At 43.2% G+C, this 21,765-nt stretch overlaps 4 protein-coding genes across 8 annotated transcripts in view; 2 read left to right on the forward strand and 2 right to left on the reverse strand.

The window, feature by feature from the left end:
* Rchy1 (ring finger and CHY zinc finger domain containing 1) overlaps positions 1 to 2,792 on the reverse strand; it is a 21,560-nt gene extending 18,768 nt beyond the window's left edge. Inside the window, exon 1 of the mRNA XM_057773161.1 lies at positions 2,331 to 2,792. Coding sequence (XP_057629144.1) covers positions 2,331 to 2,420 — 90 coding nt within the window. The 5' untranslated portion in view covers positions 2,421 to 2,792. The remainder of the gene's footprint in view (positions 1 to 2,330) is intronic.
* Thap6 (THAP domain containing 6) lies at positions 2,559 to 10,416 on the forward strand. Of its 4 annotated transcripts, none has more exons than XM_057773164.1 (5): positions 2,559 to 2,655; positions 3,323 to 3,425; positions 4,632 to 4,839; positions 5,885 to 6,007; positions 9,155 to 10,416. In XM_057773164.1, the coding sequence occupies exons 2-5, from the start codon at positions 3,346 to 3,348 to the stop codon at positions 9,389 to 9,391; spliced, it is 648 nt and encodes a 215-aa protein (XP_057629147.1). In that variant the 5' UTR covers positions 2,559 to 2,655; positions 3,323 to 3,345; the 3' UTR covers positions 9,392 to 10,416. The 4 variants fall into 4 exon arrangements, with proteins under 4 accessions (XP_057629147.1, XP_057629146.1, XP_057629148.1 ...); XM_057773163.1 differs by having other exon boundaries at positions 2,575 to 2,603; positions 3,321 to 3,425; XM_057773165.1 differs by lacking the exon at positions 2,559 to 2,655 and adding an exon at positions 2,864 to 2,928.
* The window catches only part of Odaph (odontogenesis associated phosphoprotein), a 28,341-nt gene continuing 12,475 nt past the window's right edge, over positions 5,900 to 21,765 (forward strand). Inside the window, exon 1 of the mRNA XM_057773167.1 lies at positions 5,900 to 6,007. The gene's annotated coding sequence lies outside the window, so the exon portion shown is untranslated. The remainder of the gene's footprint in view (positions 6,008 to 21,765) is intronic.
* Positions 6,022 to 21,765, reverse strand: part of Cdkl2 (cyclin dependent kinase like 2) — a 67,596-nt gene continuing 51,852 nt past the window's right edge. Inside the window, exon 14 of one of the 2 annotated variants that reach the window (XM_057773156.1) lies at positions 6,022 to 6,806. The gene's annotated coding sequence lies outside the window, so the exon portion shown is untranslated. Of the gene's footprint in view, positions 6,807 to 15,287; positions 15,398 to 21,765 lie in introns of those variants that run through there. The other variant, XM_057773157.1, reaches the window with a different exon arrangement.

Consider the following 21,765-nt stretch of genomic DNA (forward strand, 5'->3'; position numbering starts at 1 on the left):
GCCTCAGCTTCAGCTCCTACCTCCAGGTTCCTGCCCTGCATGAGATCCTGACCTGGCTTCCCCTAATGAACTGTCACAAGAAGTGTAAGCAATAAACCCTTTGTTCCTCAAGTAGGTTTGGGTTATGGTGTTTATTACAGAACCAAACTACTGCACTCTACCTTGTCTTCATCTACAAAGACTCTAGTTAGTACAGGCTTGCAGCCAAGATCGGCTTCACATTGACTACTCAAGCAAGAACAGTAGTCCTAGACTGCTCCCTTTTCCTGCTGCATTACCAAACGACCTCTTAGATCATTGCCCCAGTGTACAAAAACGTACTGTAACACATCTTCAGCAAAACAACCACGTTTGCTCTCCTTTGCAATAAAAATCCAAAACTTCTGTTATTTCCAGTATCCACTCCAATAAATCTTTATTCTGGATCATTTCATTGACATTTCTCTTGTCAAGATCAACCTTGACAAACCAAAGGTCAATTGCCACTCCTCTGATTGAACTGCTGCACTCAGCTTGCTCCTTCAAAGACCTCGGTCGGCTCTGCTACTTAAGGAAGAGGAAGAGCGGAAAGAAGAGCAATGCATGACACTCAGGAAAAAGCAGTTAAAGTGCTTTGAAACACAACTGTGGCTGTGAAATTACTTTGCCGGGCCAGGGAAGGGCAAGATAGGAAATTCAGTCCCATATCTGACTTTGAACCCATGAAAATATTGCAGTAGAAATGCAATCAGAAGAACAGTATTCAACTGCTTACACAACATTTGATAATTGATCAGTCTGAAAGAACTCCATCCAGTGCAATGAAACAATATTCACCAAACCGTGGCCTACAGCAAAGGGTTTAAGTTGTCCTACAAATCTAAGTGTATCATTTAATCCTAGCTTTCAAGGTCAGTGACCAGCAGGGCTGACCAGTAAAGTGAAATGGAAAAAAAAAAAGCTAGTGAATGACAATAGTAATTAATTTTTACTACTCATTTCTGGGGATGCACCTCCTAAACACATGTACACTCTAGTATGCAATCATCGTTTTATTAATAAAAGAGGGACTTTCTCCACGGTAGTGGAGATTGAAGCTATAGACTCTCTGGTGAGGTTAGTAGTGTATACACACACACACTCACCTCCCCCAACCCTTTTTCTCTTCCTTCCTGGCAGTAGCATCCCCAGGCTGGCATTCCTACTGCCTCCGCTTCACACATAGCTGGAGGTGCACCTCTGATAGAACTACAGGCCTTCACCTCTAACACCAGCCATGAAAAAAACGAACTTCTAGCCAGGCGGTGGCGGCACACACCTTTAATCCCAACACTCAGGAGGCAGAGGCAGGCGGATCTCTCTGAATTCAGCCTGGTCTACGGCACTAATTCCTCCAGGACAGCTAGGACTGTTACACAGAGAAACCCTGTCTCATAAAACCAAAAAAGAAAAAAAGGGGGGGAGGGGAGCTTCAGAAATTGCCATTTTATATGCAAGCCATTTAAAGAGCAGCTTGCTCAAAATTACAGAGTAAATCTGGGGCAGAACTAAGGTGGGGCGAAGCTATAGGATTCCAGCAATCAAGTTTCTTCTCGGTAGGAGATTTCTGAAGCCCTAGCTGAACCAGGGCCTCCAACATTTTAAGGACAAGGTCTACCGCTGAGCTACTACCCCCAGCTCAAATACCAGGCTTTCTCAACAAAATAAAGCCAGGAAACTCTTAACTGTGTGAGGGCCATTTTTAAAAACTCCAAATGACTAGGTTTCTTAAGCAGCAAAAATAATCGCATAAACGTCCCAGGCACTTCCCTGAAAGCCAACGCAATGGCAATCACACACTGTGTGATTCTCCTATCACACACTTTTCTATTTTCTCCTTGACAGGTCTGGGCATCCTCCTAGACAACAAAGCGAAGCTGACAGGCCAGACCCTGAGCTTGCTGCCCGAACAGAAGTTATATTCTGATTTTCCCTTTGCTTCGCCTCCTTCCGTCACCGTCCTCCACAGCTGACAGAGGTCCTGGAGCAATGCTCAGGACAAGCCTGCCACTACTTCCTTCTGCTGTCAACCGCAAATGACGACTCAAGCCATTGCGTAAGGGACTCCGTGCGAGGCCCGGCTCTCGACAAACAAGAATTCGGCTTGCAAAGTCCAAACGCTGAGATCGAGTCCAGGGCTCGTGCTCACCCTGCCCAAAAAGCCTTCTCTGCAAGGGGAACCCATCCCAGATGCAGAAGGCATCTCAACAAGCCAATCAGTCTGAAACTTACGCCCAAGCCTAACCGCCCGGTCCAACCCGCCCCCCGCCTAACCCGGGACCCCCTCAGGAAGCGCCCTTTAAAGTCGTCACCTTGAGGAGACAGCCCCGGTCGTAGTGCTCGCAGCCCCGCCGCCCTCGTTCCAGGCTGCGGACGCCATCTTCCCGCGCCGTCGCCGCCATCTCCTCCACCTCCCCTCACGATCTACAGAGCCTTCCCCCAGCTTGGAAGCCACACCTCGGAGCAGCAGAGCCGGCCTGACACGCCTCCCTCTCGCAGCGGCGGCCACCGCGGGCAAGATGGCGGGTGCTCACGTGACCCGGGGCATCCGGATTTCCGGTTTCTGCTCGAGGGGGCGGAAGCGAAGGGAGGCGCTAGCTCCGTCGCCGACGTTAGTCGCTGTCTTCGCTGCTAACGGTAATAACGCGTAGGTTGGCTCTCCTTTCGCCCCCGCATCGCTGCCGGCCCAGAGCTCGGGGCGAAGGGGGCCGCCGCGACGCCGGGTGGGGGCCCCGCTTGCAGGCCGCCCTCGGCCGCCCGGCGCCTTCGAGGAGAGGCCCCTCCCTCGGCCGGGCTCGCGGCCGCCTCCAGCAGGGGGCGGAGCTCGGTGGCGGCGCGACGGGCACCCCCTCGTGCTGGCGGCTGCCGACGTTCCCTTCGCGTTTCCCCGTGCTGATCGCCAGCTAAGGCGTGAGGAGAAAAAGTGGAACTCACAGATGGCTAGGGGGAAAGAACCACTGTGTTAAATGAGATCACAGTTTGGAGGGACCCTTGAAGGATAACCGTGTGTGGTTTCCCTGGGGAAGGGGACCCTCGAGCTGAAAGGGGAATGGCAAACAGTGTCCCAGGAGTTAGGGTGCAGAGCTGTGGCAGGGAAAATCGGGTCCGTAAGAACACGAGACAAGCAACGAAATCTACAAAGTTGAAATCTTAGACCTCTAGGTACATCAAATGTCCATCCATATATATATAATATTACCGACACTTGAGAAAATTTTACTAGCGAAACTTCTTTTTTGGGGTAGTGGGGAATTACCTTTGACTTTAGACCTAAAGTCACTAACTCATTTTAATTCTCTTACAGTTTCGTTATGAGTTGCTAAAATCATGGTGAAATGTTGCTCGGCCATTGGATGTGCTTCTCGCTGTTTGCCAAATTCCAAGTTAAAAGGACTGACATTTCATGTGTAAGACTTGATTCTACCTAAGTCTGCAGTCTCAAACTCAGTTCCCCCGTCCTCTTAAAGTAACCTTCACGCCTTTATAAGGTGCCAAGGAATCAAAGACGAGAGTAACACCACCAAGAATAAAATCCCCCACACAAATCGCAGACTCGCCTTTGCTAATGTTTGCATTTAACTATTAGACTCCCTATTGTTTAGTCTAAATGGGGGGTCTTTGTTAAAATACACCTCCCTTCTATTTAGAAACAGACGAGGTTTAAGGTGTTCCCATGAGAATATCTAATATTGTAAACGTGCTAAGGATTTTGCAGCTTTTTGTGTTACTTTGATAGACATGGAAATAAAAAGTTAGTATGTCTACACTGCCTTATCCAAAATAATTGTACTGGTTTGGAAATTTTGATTATTGACTCCCATATCTCCCAAGACAGTTCTGTCTTGAGAATTCTAGACCCCGCAGCTATTCTCTGCACACTTCGTAAAGCATTTGTAGACCTGCTATGTATTAGCTGCTGTTCCGTGTAATGTTTGGATAATGCCAGAAGTGAAAGTACAGGGTAGATTCTGGATGTCACCCCAGGACGGGAAAGGCCAGAGGTATACTTTCACATCTGTAGATGAGGGAAAACTATGGATTGCAGATCTTGCCCCAAGGTGCTGAAGGTCCACTGAGAAGTCCATATGGTGTGATAAAATGTTAAGTGGAGGTCCTATGTCTGAAGAAGAGTCGGCAGAAAAGTCTGGATGTTAAGACTGAGCTGTGAGAGCAGCAGGATATCTCAGTGGGTGAAGGCAGTTGTCCCCAAGCCTAATGACCTAAGTTCAACACCCAGGACCGACATAGGAAGAGAAGAAACTCCCATGAGTCGCTCTCTAGTCTATACTGTGCATACCATGGGATGCGTGTGCGCACATGTGCATGTAAATAAAATTGTAATTTTTAAAAATTAGTTTGTTGTTGGGCGGTGGTGGCGCACACCTTTAATCCCGGCACTCGGGAGGCAGAGGCAGGTGGATCTCTGATTTCGAGGCCAGCCTGGTCTACAAGAGCTAGCTAGTTCCAGGGCAGGCTTTAAAAGCTACAGAGAAACCCTGTCTCGAAGGAAAAAAAAAAAAAAGTTACATAAGCAAGAATCATGATTTCCTAAGTGTTTCAGTTTAAATATATATCAATAATATTTAATTTTAAAATTTTTTATTTTTTTCTAGATTCCCCACAGATGAAAACATCAAGCGAAAATGGGTGTTGGCAATGAAGAGACTAGATGTGAATGCTGCAGGCATCTGGGAGCCAAAGAAAGGAGACGTACTGTGCTCAAGGCACTTCAAGAAGACAGACTTTGACAGAAGCACTCCAAACACTAAACTGAAGCCAGGAGTCGTCCCTTCTGTCTTTGAATCCCCAGATCACTTGCAGGTTTGTTTGCAAACTACTGCTCGCTCTGAGCACTCACTTCCTGTGACGGTTCTGAAGATACTTCAGCACTCGTGGGTTTGTCGGTGCAACTTTCTTCATCTGAAGTGCATTCTGGGAGTTCCAGGGACTGTAGCTTCAGCTTTTCATGATGCCTGGCAGATGATATAGCCAGCAGCCACCCATAAACATTGGTTAATGGCTAGGGTTCAGATAAGTGGACCGATGGAAAGAATTGTCTTAACTCAGAACCAGCTTCTTAAAAACGGAGAAGGTTGCATTGAGGTTTCAGATTGACTGTACTTAAGAACTCGGGAGCATGGCAGGGCATGTGCTTTAGTCCCAGCCCTCATGAGGCAGAGGCAGAAGCATCTCTGTGAGTCTGAGGCCTTCCTGGGCTACAGAGCAAGTTCCAAAACAGCCAGGGCTACACAGAGAAACCCTGCCTCAAAAAACCAAAACAAAAAAAGAAAGAAAAAGAAAACTCGAGAGCAAACTGCAAATTGGACCAAAGTGTGGTTCCAGGTGAAGTCACAGGTATAGAATTTAAAACTTAGATATGAACAAAAGTCAAAAAAGCGGAAAAATGGATAAGTGACAAAGACAGAGACATGAGGTTACGAAAGAAAAACAGAAGGGTTGAGTAATAAACCTAGTTGGATTCTATTCTTTTCCAGTAACAGTGCTGTGAGTTGGTCACTTTGCCCTTGATGGCTGTCTTCAAGAAGAGACGTGGACCATGATTATCGCTGTAACTCTCTTCCTCAGGTCCTCTCTGTCTTCTTTTTCTCAGCTGGTGAGGAGTGTCCTTTTTCATTTTCACTCTTCATTTTTAGGAAAATTTTATGTTAATAGATGAACCGTAGAGATGCTTTAGGGATTCTCTTTGAAAGTAAACAGAATGAAACACACTGACTTCCTTCCAGAAGAGTCTCTGCAAGCAATACAGTGTTTCACTATGTACTTTTTTTCACTTTGAAAGTCAGGAAGGAATCAAACTGTAAGAACAGATACAGTCACAATGGTTTTCATTCACTGTTCCTAACAGGAGAAGAGAGAAAAACTTCATTGTAGGAAAAACTTCATTCTCAAAACCCTTCCAGTCACTAACCGTGGTCACCAGCTTGTCGGTGCCTCATGCATTGAAGAATTCCAATCCCAGTTCATTTTTGTAAGTAAAATTTTTTGCTGAGCTAATTGTTGAGTTAATTGCTTTAAGGTGAATATGGTCTCGCCACTAGGATCAAATTTGTCAGAGTTATAGCAAAACAGAACGTAGACTTGTTGGGGGGGGTCTTTAATATGTGATGTTTCCAAACGCGCTTGCTTCCCAGGATCGTTGTGATCGGAATGCATGCAGGAACAGTACAGAAGCAGTTACTCTGCTGGTTACTGAGTATGAAGAATGCCTTTACAAGGATGAGTCTGCAGATAAAATAACTCTTCCCTTTAAGTAGTATATTTTCTTCATGGAAATAGGTAATTAATAATAGCTCTATCTTTAGGTTTTGTGGAAAAAGTCACAGAACACAGAGTATTCAGGCTTGTATGTACTTAGAGATTCCTTGTTCATATAAATGCTAGGCATTAAATACAAACGGTCTTATACAGCTTTATCATTTTAGAATCAGGTACTGTTAGTCTACTTTCTTTGTTATGTATCAAAGTTGTTTTGGCCATTATCGATTCTTTGCATTTTTATATGAATTTAAAATCACTTGGTAAAATTTTACCAAAACCCGTGCTGGAATTTTCACTGGTCTGCCGCCTCTGTAGATCCCACGGAGAGAAGTGAGAGCTGGGTATCTTAAGGAGTCCTTTGGCACTGGAACTTGAGTGTCCCCTTTATTCGGCCTTTACCTTCTCAGCTCTGCTTGAGAGCACTCAGCACACGGGTGTTTTGCTTTGGCAGATCTGACCCTTAATATTTTCTGTTTGCTTGCTGCTCTAAATGATATCGTTGTTTGCTCCTAGAAGATGGAAATATAATTTATGTTGATCTTATATCTGACAAACGTGCTGAACTCAAATATTAAGTACAGTACAAGTTTTTTTTCCTTAAGGCCATCAGATTTTCTGCATAGATCATCATGTTCTCTATAATGAAGGCAGTTTTAATTCTTCCTTCGTCCTATAAACGTGTGTGTTGTTTTTCCTTGCTTTGCGGAACTACTTGAGACTCCAGGACTGTGATGAGAAATGTTGAGAGCCAGTGTTCAGGCAATCCCATCTCTTAACATGATTTTCCTTTTTTAAGTTAATTTGTAAGTTATGTCAGCTGACTTCTCAAGGGCTGAACTAACCTTTTACTCCAGGATGACCCTTACTCCATAATGTATCATTGTTTTTATGTATTTTGTGTACAACTTGGGAGTTTGTTAGTTTAATCTTTCCTTGAGTGTTTAAGAGAGATATTTAGTGTATAGGACTCCCCTCCTCCTCTTCTCTAATGTTTTATTTATCTGAATTCAAGATCAGATTAATACTGACATTTCAAAACAGTGAGAAAATTTTTGCCAACTTTTCAAGTTTTCAGGAAAAGGGGTTTTGTAAAATAATTTTTTAGTAAATATATGATAGATTTGTCTAGTAAAGCACTGTGGACTTAGGGGTTGTTGTTGTTGTTTGCTTGTTGAAGGAAATACTAGCTTCTGTCTTCCAAAGTTTTGTCATTTCATCACAGCTACAACATTTATTAGGATAGGTATTTAATAATACCTCCTTATTGGTCCTTTTGTTGACTCTGGTGGACTCTAGTCTTCTCTCACTCCTGATATTTCTGTCTCGTACATTTCTGATTAACCTGCCTGAAGATTTAACTATTTTTTTCACCTTATCATAGATCTCAACTTTTGTTCATTTTTTTATACTTCCCTAATTTCTGTTCGTCTGTTTTTATATTTTTCTACTTATTTCAAAATGTAAAATGTATTGCCTTTTTCTAGTAAGGTGAAAGCTGCTGTCATTGTTATTTAGAAGTATATTATTTGGGGCAGGGGAGATAGCCCAGTGATTATAAATGTGGTATTCCAACTTCACAAGGCAGACACAGGATTCCCAAAGCCAGCAGGCTAGCAAGATCTGTTTGCTCAGGATTTGATTCAGATTCCTTACCTCAGTGAATAGAGACTAGCAAAGAGGATAAGTCTGGACATCAACCTCAGGCTTCCACATGCACACACACAAAAATAGAAGGAAAAAATAGCCTCCTTGGTTTCCCTGATGTTTGCTTAATCTTCTCCTCCTATATGCCAAGCTCTGCATGGGTTTCTCATCTTTGCACTGGGGCTAAGCGGGAATGATTGCAGACCTCGCCTCTGTTTTCCGTCTTAGTGGAGTACCTGTTATCCTCAAATACTTTGTATGTGTTTGTACCACACATTGGTTCATGTGGTATCAGTCGTCTTTTACTTTGTCTTGACTAGACACAAAAGTCCCCTTCAGTGTTTTTAATATTAAATAACTTTACAAAATTAGTTTATAGTATCTTTCTATGTCAGTGTTATTTTCCTTATTTACAAATGAACATGTAAAAGTATATTGCCATATACTTAAGCATAGCCAAAATAAATATTGATGGAATTATCTTTTTTTTAAATTCCAGTACTGGAGTCCTATCCAGTCCCCAGCACTCAGCTTAAGCACCCACTGTAATTTTTCTTTCCTGTACCTTTTATAAAGTAAAATATTCATCAAAATGGAGGAAAAGTTTACTCTATCACGCACTATCACTAAATCTTGGAGCTGGGAATGGAGCTCAGTTCCTTGGGTCCTTTCCTAACATTTTCAAAGCCCAAAGTTTGATCTCCAGCACTGCAAAAAAATGGGCATTGGGTGATGCATGCAATCCTTAGGTGGAGGTAAGAGAATCAGAAGTTCGAAGTAATCCTCCACTATATGGCAAGTTCAAGGCCAGCCTTAGATACATGAGATCCTGTGTAAAAAGATAAATAAATAAAAATTACTCATTCATTTGATAAATACAAGCTGTTTATCATTGCCGTACTAAAGGAATGAAAGCGGTATAGAATGAAAGCCAGTGCAGTTTCATCCAGTGCTCATCTTAGCAGGCAGGAAGTCCCAAATGAAGAGTGATTCTCATCGTCAGTGATCCATGTTCCTCATATATGCTGAGCCTCAGAAGGAAGAGAGGCTCAGGCACCCTAATACTGCTTCCACTTCCTGTCCTCTTCCTGTCGTCTTTAAACCTAATAGTTTCCTCTAAGTTTCATAAATGAAGAACTAGCTGAAACTTAGTGCTAAACTTTTGTCTAACCACTTGTCTTTCTTATTTTAAAACCTGGTGTTTATATTTTAGGAACATAGCTACAGTGTAATGGACAGTCCAAAGAAGCTTAAGCATAAATTAGATCATGTGATCATCGAGCTAGAGAATACCAAGGAAAGTCTGCAGAATGTTTTGAACCGAGAAAAACACTTTCAAAAATCACTGAGAAAGACAATCAGGGAACTAAAGGATGAATGTCTGATCAGCCAAGAAACAGCCAATAGACTGGATGCTTTCTGTTGGGAGTGTTGTGAGAGCACAGAATGAGACTGGATTTGTGAAGGAATTGTTTATATGTTCCATCTACAGTTGACATTGATGATGCTTCTTAGAAGACCTCACATACCATCTCTAAATCCTATAATCACTGACAACACTTTGGATACCAGGCAGCATTATGCATCATCCCTGGTAGCCAAAAACTTATCGAAGATGTGCAGAAATGTGTTGTAGTTATGCTTTTGTGTGACCTGTGACAATTACATCTTTGCAAACATAAACTAGCGCTGGGTCACTATTGTAAGATGGCTAAATCTCACATAAGTTATAACAAATGGAACATCAGAATTTTAACTTTGACTACATTATTGTATGTCCTTTATAGTAAATTGTGATTTTAATTTTAAATATTTTACTATAAAGCAGACTTTGTTTACAACACACGTTCACCTTGCATCCAACCCAAGGTGCTTTAGTAATTAATCATAGATTATTTTTTAATAAGGCACTCCATAGCACTGACCCTGAGAATAGCCCATGGAAAAGATTTCTTGGCTTTTAAGTTAAGAGCCAATTAGCTAAGACTCCTGACAGGATGTCAGTGTTTCAGTACAGTGCATCATTCCTCCTCACAAGGACTAGTCAGAATAGCTTCAAACACCAAAGAATGAAAGCACACACTATTGACTTGGGTGAGCAGGTGTTGCTTCACGAGAACATGACTCCTGGCTCTTCAGTCACCTCTTCCATACACAGTGCTGCCACCAGCTGAAGATTTGCAAGGCTGTCTTGTGGTTTTAAGAAGTAATATTGCTGACACTTTTAGAACTGTAACACATAAGAAAAGCTATTGCAAATGTGCGGATCTTGCAAAGAAATAGAAACGGAACTGATGACTGTCCGGTGGCAGTAATTACTCAGAAATGACATGCGGAAGTACTATTGGAGACTTTTTACCAAGTTTACAGAAGAAGAGTCTTAGCTGTTTACTGATTGAGCCCAATGTTAGGAATATTGCTTCTCCCCTGATTTCTTACTAAAAAAAAAAAACTAAAATTAAGAATCATAAATACTGTACATTAAAATAAAAAGTATTATCCAAAGTCCCACTCTGTATTAAGCACAAATATGAGTGAATCTTTTTCAGAGATCTGTGCATAGTCAGAGTGTGCAGCAATTGGTTCCTTGTGTTAGCAAATCATGTCTAGTTTTTGTTTATTTTTTCCCTGTAACTTTGTTTCATAGTAGTACCATAAGGGTATGGTCAGATAAAGATTTTTATATTTAAGATATTGTATTTTCATGTAGGACTTTAGCTGTTCCCTTGAAAGATAATTATTGTGCTAAGATTGAAATTACTGAGGTTCTTTTGTTACCCTCAAATATTTTTTTTTGTTATCTGCCTGTTATTTATTTTTCTTGTTTAATTTTTTAAGTCATATCAGGTACTCTAACAAGAAATGTGGGTAGAATCTAAATCCTCAGCCTGTTTGTGAGCATGTATGTTTAAATTGGTGACTGGGGATGGCGAAAGAAAAAGCGCAGCGGTGTCTGCAGTCGTCCCCTCCTCTGGCTGCCGGCCATACAGCAAGCCCGGAAGACTGAAGAGGAAGGCTCCAGGTTCGGCCCTATTTCATTGCACAGTCACTTTGCCCGCTTGTGTCTTGGTGAAGTCAGTCTCTGTCCTCTCTTTCACTGGGCCTAGATCACTGAGACTTTGGTGAGTGGGTGAAATATCAGTAAGGACCCAGAGCTTCCATTTGCTCTTTACCCTTGGACAAATAGTTACAGTGGAAACCAGACTTGAAATAAAAGATCCCTACCAGCTGGCGCTTAACTGCCTAACCTCCGTCCCTGCCTCCGTCCTCTGCCCAGAGATAGCAGCCTAGGTCTTCCAGGGAAGAACTGTGGAGAAAGAAAAGGTGAATTATGACCTACCCGGAAGTTCCCAGGCAGCCAAAACTGACCTAAGGGCTCTAGTTTCTAAACATGGACTGGCCTCTAGACCCTGAAATACACTTGGTTTCCAAAGAAGGTATGAAGGATTGATGTGGCATTTTCTCCATATCAAGTTTGAATTTCTGAAAATAGACTGTGTTGCTAAAGGTACCTGTATATATATCTTTAATTTGAAAAAGGGTAAAAATGCATTAAGTATATACTTAGTTTTGAAAATAAAATTCTGACAAATAATTGAGGAATGAAAGCTATTTATTTGAAAAATAAAAATTTTGTCTAGTAATGTGTGTTTCATACCTTGATTAAAAAAATTGGTCAGGGAAAGATAAGCCTGCTTTCTTCCATGTCTTCCATCAGCCCACCTTCTAACATAGTATGAGATGGCTTGCTTTCACATAGAACTGGCCGCTCTTCATGTTCCCAGTATGTGGGAAGAGTGGTGTTGCAGGTGTGAAATATGCTGCCTCTGAACCCAGAAGACTAGCAAGCATTGTGCTTCCTAAGTCATAGCAAAGCATGCAAGATACAATGGTTTGCCTTTTACTTCAGGGAGATGTACTGGCATGCCCCAAATCACTGTGTCTCCTGACTGTTACAGATTCCTGCCCCACCCCTTACAGCACATGTAATTCGTGGATGCCCTGATGAGAGTTTACTAGACCCTTAGTTATAAAAGATATATTTTAAATTATGTATTTATGAAAAAGGGTGTACACATGAGTGCAGGTATCTGTAGAATCCAGAGGAGGATGTTGGATCCCCCAAACTAGATTACAGGCAGTTATAATCTGCCTGATACAGGTGCTGGGAACCAAACCCAGGTTCTCTACAAGAGTAGTATGAGCTCTTATCCACCCTTCTTTAAAGACATTTTAGAAGCATGCCTTGGGCCTGAAACGATGACTCAGAAGTTAGGAGCACTAGTTGCTCTTCCAGAGGTCCTGAGTTCAATTCCCAGCAACCATATGGTGGCTCATAACCATCTATAATTAGATCTGGTGCCCTCTTGTGCTATAAACAGAGACCCTAGTAATCACACAAAAACTATATTAATTACAACACTGTTTGGCTGATGGTCCAGGTATATAGCTAGCTCTTACATCTTAAATTTACCCATTTCTATTTTATATTTTACCACGAGGCTCGTGGTTTGTTACCTCTTCTTCTTGGGCAGCTACATGGCACTTTCCTGACTCTGCCTACTCTCTCTATATCTCTGTTTGGATTTTCCACCTGGCTTTATTCTGCCCTGCCATAGGCTGAAGCGGCTTCTTTATATTTAAATGGTAATAAAACAGATTCACAGCATACAAAGAGGAATTCCACATCATTCTAGCCTGCAGGCAACATGCAGGCAGAACACTCTACACATAATAAATTAAAAAAAAAAAAAAGAAGAAGAAGAAGAAGCATGTCTCACTATGTGGCCCATTCTGGCCGAGAGCACGCTTGACCCTGCTGTCTCAGTCTTAGTTCTAGGGTCACAGGCATTCACTAGCATGTTAAGTTTATAAATGTTTATCTCATTGGATTAAACTCATCCATACTTTCGATTATGTAATTTTGTTTAGGATGTCTGTGTAATATAGATCTCTTCATTATAACAAAAGCAACAGTATCAATAGCTTCGGGTCAAGACTGTATATTACTGTTCATTGCTTATGAATATTTCTGATCCTTAATGATGTTGGGAAAGCATGCATCAATCAAATATTTGCATAGCACATAGTGTATAACTACCTCTAACAAAGATAAAATAGTCAATACTCCAGCTCCTCACAGGGTTACTTCTTGACTTAATTTGCCTTAATCTGCTCTTATCCTGCAGAACAGGTCAAAATTTTCAGGGGTCAAAGTGATGGATTAAATGGAGATCTGATGAGAGTCAGAGTGATTTATACTGAATACCTCCCTGTTTTCTGGGGATCTGAAGTGTGGGACTGTATTAGGCAAAGAGTGCTTATGTGACTAGTCTGCAATAAAACCTTGGCTATTTGAATGCACTTCCCTGCTATGCAGTATTTCCTCCATTATTGTCATAGTTTGGTTCCTCTGGAATTGTGGGTCATGCATTACTACACTGAGGAAGGGCTCTTGGAAGAGCAAGTGTCTGGTTTCTCCCAAGTTCATGTCATGTGCATTTTCTCCTTGCTGATCTTGGGTTTGTTTCTTTTCCTGTAATAACCACAAAGGCAGCTATATGCTGAGTTCTGTGAATCTTTCGAGCGGCTCATCAAACCTCAGGTTACCCTTGGAGACTCAACCCAGATGTCCCTTCAGAATCGTCTGTCATAGTCTGGATAAAAAAAACTGGAGGTGAAGTAGTAGACAATCCATGAGTTCTCTACTCTGGCATTACTATTCAGCTGTCTCTTTCATCCTAATGTCTTTTAGATGTTCTTCTTTCTATACTTTGTAAGTAAGTGTGTGTGTAATCTTCCATGCCTTGAAATTCAACCAGGTACCTAGAAATCTGCCCAGACACCGTTTCTTTTGATTGTCTAGCTCTTTTCACAATCCCTCTCCAAGACAGTTTCATTTGTTTAAGCCATTATCTTTTTTGCATATATTTATTTATTGGTGGAGGGTGTGTGTGTGTGTGTGTGTGTGTGTGTGTGTGTGTAAGTACAAATGCCACAGAATGCATGTAGTGACTTTTTAGAGTTAGAGTTGTTTTTCCCTCCACATAGGTTTTAGAGATCAAACTTAGGATGCCATACATGGTTGCAGGCATTCTTACCCTCTGAGCTATAAGCCCTTATTTCTTAACAAAAATATTCCTTGATTTTCCTGTGTCCTAGTGATAACCAGAGGAGTCCTATCTAAACTTCATACATCAATTACAATAAATGCAAGTGACCTAAGACAGGGTGCCATGGTGTGGGATGTCTTTATTTTGCCTCACCTGCCTAAGGCACCTTCCGATTGGTTTAATAAAGAGTCAAATGGCCAACTGCTAGACAGGAGAGGATAGGTGAAGAACAAACAGACATGGATTCAAATCCCAGGCAGGCCTACCACTGTAGTACACATAGAGCACAATCCCGGCGCTGACTTCTCTGAGCATGTACAATGTAGACAACAAAAGGAAAGACTGTGTAAAGTCCAGATCCCACAATGAACTTCCCATGTAATGTTTTTCTCTTTTAAATTCCGTCTCAGAAATATTGTAAAGGGGTCAAAATAAGAAGAGAAAAAACAGCAAGAGGAAGAAACACTTGCTGGAAATGACAGCAGTATTGAGAGGCTGATGTCAGTACTGAAGGGCTGAGAGCAGTATTGATGGGCTGAAAGCAGTATTGAGGGGCTGATGTCAGTACTGAGGGGCAGATATCAGTATTGAAAAACATGACCAGGGAGGTTTTCTGTACTTCAAAAACATCTTCCCGCCGGGCAATGGTGGCGCACGCCTTTAATCCCAGCACTCGGGAGGCAGAGGCAGGCGGATCTCTGTGAGTTCGAGATCAGCCTGGTCTACAAGAGCTAGTTCCAGGACAGGCTCCAAAACCACAGAGAAACCTTGTCTCGAAAAACCAAAAAAAAAAAAAAAAAATCTTCCCTCTCTTGTGGCAGTGAAAAGTAAGCAAGGAACACGGTTCCACTTACAGAGAATCTTGATTTTATTTTTAGGGAGAATCCTTTCTCCATCCTTCCACCCCAATTATATCATGCCATCTAATCCATTTTTGATATACTTATTCCACTCACTTACCCTTATAAAACATAAATAATGCTACTCAAAATGTGGCTCACAGACTTGTTCAAGTAAACTTGCACCAGAATGTAGATCAATTACGTCATGACACATTTGATTCAGTCAATGATAGGCTCTCGTGAATGGAGCAATATGTTACTTGAAATTCTGGAAGAAGTGCCTTAGCTCATTCCGGAATAGTCACAGCTCAAAGTCTGGCTCCTAGTGAGTGGCTTGCTAAACAATCTTTGACCAGCCAGAGCTGTGGTTTGTGGTCCCTTGACAGCAGCAGAGTTCCCGACAGATGGGTGTCAGGTAATCAGCTCCCCCGGATCCTTGTGGCAGACCAAATGCATTTGAAAAGTGACATCACATCTGACTGGGCAGTTTGAGGCCTCGTGCTTTATAAGACAGAGAACATATATTAAATAAAGAATGAGGTATACAGGCTAAGCAGGATGCCAACCACAAAAATCAGAAATTAATGCCTTGCAGAGACAGGCATTCAGCCGTAGAAATAAAGTATATGCAAAACGCAAGTCAATAAAAATGAAGCCTAGCTGGGACTATCTCGAATGTAGATTTTACAATGCCATGAAGTGCTGTTGTCCCACTTAGCGGGAATGGTGTAGCATGAGGTTCTCCCCAAAATGCAGCTGCCAGATCTGAACTCCCCAGGCCAGGACCAAAAACTAAATAGACCTCTTTCCTTTATGAAATGGTTCCATTCCATGTGTTTTGTTATAGTAACAGAAAACCAACCAAGCTAAGCATTCTACAGACTAAAATCTAAATCATGTCATCTGTGGAACATGGGGGTCACCTGCTATCATTCCTTTCATCATTTCCCCAGAGCACGGGGTCCTTGTCCTGAGTCACTAGTTTCAGTGACACCTGGAAATCTCAAGGAACTTACCCAAGCTGTCCTGGCTGAGCTGTTGAGATTCTCAAAACCACTGTCTGTGTAGGTGTGGTCAGAAGGTTTAACTTCGCATGTGTATGCAAAGTCACTTAACAGAACCCAACCCAAGAACATTCTAACATAGCTCTCTAGCCCGCTCAATATCCCGGAGAATCCAGAACCTGACCGTGAAGTCTCCAACATCGAGACATGTCACCTACTCTCACTTTCAGAGAAGCAGTCACCATTTTTAAAATCCTTAATGTCTCTGCCCCCTCATGCTATTTGCATTAGGCATCCATGTTCAAGAAGAAATGCCTGTTGGAGGAAGTGTTTTCAGTAGTGAAGACAGCTAACATTTACAAGGCACCAATCTATTTCAATCTATCAACTCATGGACCTCAAACCCTCCTTGTAATGGAGGGACTGCCATTGATAGTTCTAATTCTACAGCTAAGAAAATTGAACAGAGAAATGTAAGGTGCCCCTTCCAGGCCTCATGGCTGGAAGAGAATAAAAACAGTAAGAGGAAATCTCATTCCTGTCAGCTCTGATCTGCAATGCCAGACCCAGATGTTCCAGTGTTGAGCTGTTGAATTATTCACAGTGTCCTATGGGCCAGACTTCAGCCATTCCATTCAGAAGCTCCCAGAGGGTGATGTCATTCTGGTCTGAGGAGGAGGAAAACCCGCAGTTACTCATTACCACAATCTGGATCTGTCTGATGCTACTACCAGGCCAAGGGTAGCTGAGCGCTCAAGGTGAAGTCACCTCCCCACCTTGCAGGCAGGACAAGCAGGCATGTGTTTCTCCTGCATGGGTCGCCTGTCTCAGTCCATGGCCTCCCTGTGCTCTCGGAAGGGATGCACGGAATGATACAGTGGTTCCGAGCTAAAAATACAGAGAGAGACGCTTCTGTCATCTCCCTTCTGCTCTTTAACACAGAGTCTCACTCTCAGTGACTGCTCTGACCGACGGCCTGGGTGATGGTTCACAGTCAGCTGCAGCAAACCCCACACAGGACACCGTGCATAGCTTCAAATACAGCGGGCTCTAGGTTACTCCCAGTTGTAGAACCGTAAGACTAGGGGAATGGGGATTTCCTAGAAGGAGCCCAGAGTCAGGTAAGCAATCACAAGTGAGCTGTGTGCTGGGCTGGGCAAGCACAGACAACAGCAATGGAGGTGAGCACACAGGCACAGGGCAGGAGCCGCAGTGGCAGCACTGCAGAGAGGAGAACCGTTGCCAGGAAACCTCTTCACATACATTTTCCCATGAGAATACCAACAGCGGAAAGCACACCTGGGACCGGTAGGAAATACCCAGGATCATTTGATCACTATATTTTGCCCAGCTATTAAATGATATTCCTGATCTCCAGCTCACTGTGGACCAGATTCATCCCCGTGTGTGTGTTCACAGGCCCATGCATTCAGTTACATGACTCTGCTGTGTCAGCCACACAGAAACCATCATGGGTCTCTCCCCTTGTAAGTGGTCGTACCCTTAGAAGGTGAATCTCTTAAGCAATGTCCCACTAGTCTACTTTTAATTAGTTTTATTTATTATTATTATTATTATTTTGGGTGGGTTTTTTGGGGTTTTTTTGTTTGTTTGTTTTTGTTTTTTGAGACAGGATTTCTTTGTAGCTTTGGAGCCTGTCCTGGAACTAGCTAGCTCTTGTAGACCAGGCTGGCCTCGAACTCATAGGGATCTGCCTGCCTTTCCCTCCCAAGTGCTGGGATTAAAGGCTTGTGCCACTACCGCCCGGCTATTTTGGTTTTTGAGACAGGCTCTCACTATGTTGTTGGAGGGGGCCCCTGCTTATTGATTTCCAGCCACCTAGCTAGCTTAGTCCCCCCAAAATCACACAGAAACTGTATTAATTAAAACACTGCTCAGCCCATTAGCTCTAGCTTCTTACTGGTTAACTCTTACATCTTAATTTAACCCATTTCTATTAATCTGTATATCACCACGTGGCAGTGGCTTACTGGCAAAGATTTGGCATGTCTCACTCTGGCAGCTCCATGGCGTCTCTCTGACTCCGCCCTTCTTTCTCCCAGCATTCAGTCCAGTCCTCCATGCCTACCTAAGTTCTGCCCTATCAACAGGCCAAGGGAGTTTCTTTATTCATTAATGTTAGTCACAGCACACAGAGGAGACTCCGACATCACTATGTAGACTGGCTGTCCTGGAACTCACTGTGTAGACCAGGCTGGCCTCTGATTCACAGAGCTCTACCTGCCCCATCTCCTGAGAGTCCTGGATAAAGATGTGTACCACCACAACCAGCTTCAGGACTCTCCTTTGGTCTCTCTGTGGAGTGCCATTCTGTCAGCCTGGTGAGGTAGGGCTTTGGTGCTCTTGACATTTCCCAGACAGAATTCAACAAATTTGATTTATTTAAAATGTATAATCATAAGGTCCAAACAAAAGCAGTTTAACTCTAACATGCTCATCACCTACTATTAAATAGTTATGAAACGGGTAACCGTGCTCCATCTGGAGTCCTAGCGACGGCCCTTTCCTGGTCATTTTGAAGAAATCTGAAGTAGCAAATACTCTATAAATACACACATCTCCTAAAGGTACAGTTCTGCTTTGTTTTCTTTTCAGAATAAGCCATATATCCTCACTACACGGGAACAGGTAACAAGAGTCCTAGACATCATCAGGCATCCAGTCAGTGCCATGTTTCCCTGTTGTCAGTTTTTAACCAAAGGTTGTTTGAAGCAGGAGCTAAATGAAGGCCGTGCGTTGTACCTGGTCAACGAACCATCTCATGCCTTACACTCAATAGCTCCTGTTCTGGTTTCATTCCTGTTGCTGTCATATTCTGGGTAAAGGAATTTAGGAGAGACCGAGTTTATTCGGCTTGTAAATCTTACATTCCATCGCCACAGGGGAGTTGAGGCAGGGACTCAAAGCAGCTAGTCACATTGCCTCAAGAGCAGAGCAAACAAATCAATGTGTGCATGCTCACGTGCTTTCTTGTTCCCAGCTGGATTCCTCCACTCTTATACACCTCAGGACCCCTGCCTGAAGAGCAGCATTGCTCACAGTAGGCTGTGACTTCCCATATCAATGAACGTAATTAAGACAGCCCCCCTCCCCAGACAAACCCACAGAACAACCCAAGGTAGACAATTCCTCACTGACTGTCCTAGTTAGGGTTTCTACTGCTGTGAAGAGACACCATGACCACAGCAACCCTTATAAAGGAAAACATTGCCTTCTGGGGGGCTAACTTACAGGTTCAGTGGTTTAATCCATTACCAATCATGCCAGAAAGCATGGCAGCAAGCAGGCAGACAAGGTGCTGGAGGAGGAGCTGAGAGTTCTACATCTGGATTGGCAGGCAGCAGGAAAAGAGAGCCAGTGGGCCTGGCTTGAGCTTCTGAAACCTCAAAATCCACCCATCCCCAGTGACACACCTACTCCAAAAGACCACGCCTCCTAATATCACTCCCTAAGAATTCAAATATGAGTCTATGGGGGCCATTCTTATTCAAACCACCACACTGACATTTTCTTTTTTTTTTTTTATTTTTTTTTGGTTTTTCGAGACAGGGTTTCTCTGTGGTTTTGGAGCCTGTCCTGGAACTTGCTCTTGTAGACCAGGCTGGTCTTGAACTCACAGAGATCCGCCTGCCTCTGCCTCCCGAGTGCTGGGATTAAAGGCGTGCGCCACCACCGCCCGGCTGACATTTTCTTTCCTGCAGTGAAATAATCCTCTTGTACACTGTAAAGATTTGTCATTCAAATTGGTTTACTAAAACACTGACCAGCCAGTAGCCAGGTAGGAAGTACGGCTGGGACGAACAAATCAGGGTGACAGGAAGTTGAAGGGTGGAGTCAGGAGTCACCAGCAGATGCAGAGAGAGCAAGATGGCCATGCCATGGACATGTGGGTTAATTTAAGTGTAAGAGTTAACTAGTAACAAGCCTGAGTTATCGGTTGAGCATTTATAATTAACATAAGTCTCTGAGTCAGTTATTTGGGAAGTGGCTGCCAGGTGTTTGGGAACAGGCAGATGGAAGAGAAACGTCTGTTTACACTTTCCAGGTGGTTCTAGGTTGTGTCAAATTGACAACTAAAGCTGGCCATTGCAAGGTCCCTCCCTCTTTTTCTCATAAGAACAAATTAACAAATCTTTTATGATGTAGTACAAAGACGATTTTAAGGATACTTCCATGGGTCTTCTACCAAAATTGAGAGCCAGGCATCAAAGCATGCCGTTGAAAGGCCAGAATGCTGGAGTCAAATTGTTCGGGTTTGTTACCACTTACTAACCACATGTCTTACTCTTTGTACCTCCGTTTTCTCATCTTTAAAATGGGGGTGACAACTATTATCTACATCATTGAGTCATTTAAATAAGAGATTTGTGTATGTCCAGTGCTTAGACTGTGGTAAACAAAACAGAGATGAGAAAATTGAGAGATAATGAAACTGGCTGGCCCAAGGTCTCACAGCTAATAAGACATAGCATAAACTAGAACAATGATTTATCCCAGCGGTTTCTCAACCTGTGGGTCATGACCCCCAAAATGCCATCAGAAAACACAAATATTTACATCACAATTCATAACAGTAGCAAAATTACAGTTATGAAGTAGCAATGACTAAATATTATTAAAATAATTTTATGGTTAGAGGTCAGCACAACACGAGGAACGTAATAAAGGGCCCTACATTAGGAAGGTTGAGAACCCTTAATTGACGAGGGCTCCATGAAGTGGGCACCACTCTGACTTGGCCAGGATGCCATTGCCATTCTGTTGTTAGATCTCTGAGGTGACTTCAGGAATTTTCTACAGAGCTCAGGTCCCCTGCCCTGCAAAGTGGGGGGACTGGAGGTGTAGCAAAGATGTCTGAACCTCCTTTAGTAGAAACCCCAAAGCCAAGAACTAAGCACTCTATTTTTTAACACAACTTAATGTTTGTCTTTCTACTCTGGGCAGCTTCACCTGTTAGCCTGTCCATCCTATCATGTCAGGAACTGACAATGTAGGCGATTTGATCAATAAACAAAAAGTAATCATTGTTTGTTTATTTGCTGATATCTGCAGAACTTAAGATTTCTTGTAATTAAACAATCAAGGTGTGCATCACCTGTTCACAGACCTGGGACCTTGTAATGATGAGAAGGCTTTGACCAGTGTGCTAGCACCCATCACCCACCTCTGCAAACTGGACCTCCTAAATCAGCTTGCATCACAATGGACTTTTCAAATAAAGTCACCTCTTTTGTCTCAACACCTTATCTCTTAGCAGTACCAAGTAACACTCCAGTGACTGCCTAGGGGATGGTCCCTAACAGGCCCTGTAGGAAAGTCAGAGCTGCACCTCAAGTCAGCACCAACCACAGAGCCTTTATAGCCCCTCAAAGCCATTAGCACCAGCCATAGCAACTTCCTCAGCTTGACTCATCAGTATCCGCCACTCCCAGGCTCCCTGCCACAGCCATTCTGATCCATGGCGTGCCTCAGGGCCACTTCTGGCATTACTCACTGGGCCCTATGAGGAGGGCCTCTCCCAGGCAGGAAGAGCAGTTCCAGTCTGATCAGATGTAGGACAGCTCACCTTTGCAGCTCTAGCGCCAGGCTACAGAGTGGGCCTCTCTCCAGAGCAGTGCAGGGTGAAGCGGATCTCTCTTTAGGGAGACCTAAGTCCTCAAACACCTCCAAAGCCACAGTCCTTCTGAACATCCACCACCCCATCCCAGCTTCCATACCAATTTATATCAAAAATAAGCAACATGGGTCAGCAAGATGGCTCAATGGGTAAAGGTACCTGCCATCAAGTCTGTCAACCAGAGTCTGATTCCAGGAATCCACAGGGCAGAACAAGAGAGCAGTGCC

The sequence above is a fragment of the Chionomys nivalis genome, chromosome 6, assembly GCF_950005125.1.
Source record: "Chionomys nivalis chromosome 6, mChiNiv1.1, whole genome shotgun sequence".
Lineage (NCBI taxonomy): Eukaryota > Metazoa > Chordata > Mammalia > Rodentia > Cricetidae > Chionomys > Chionomys nivalis.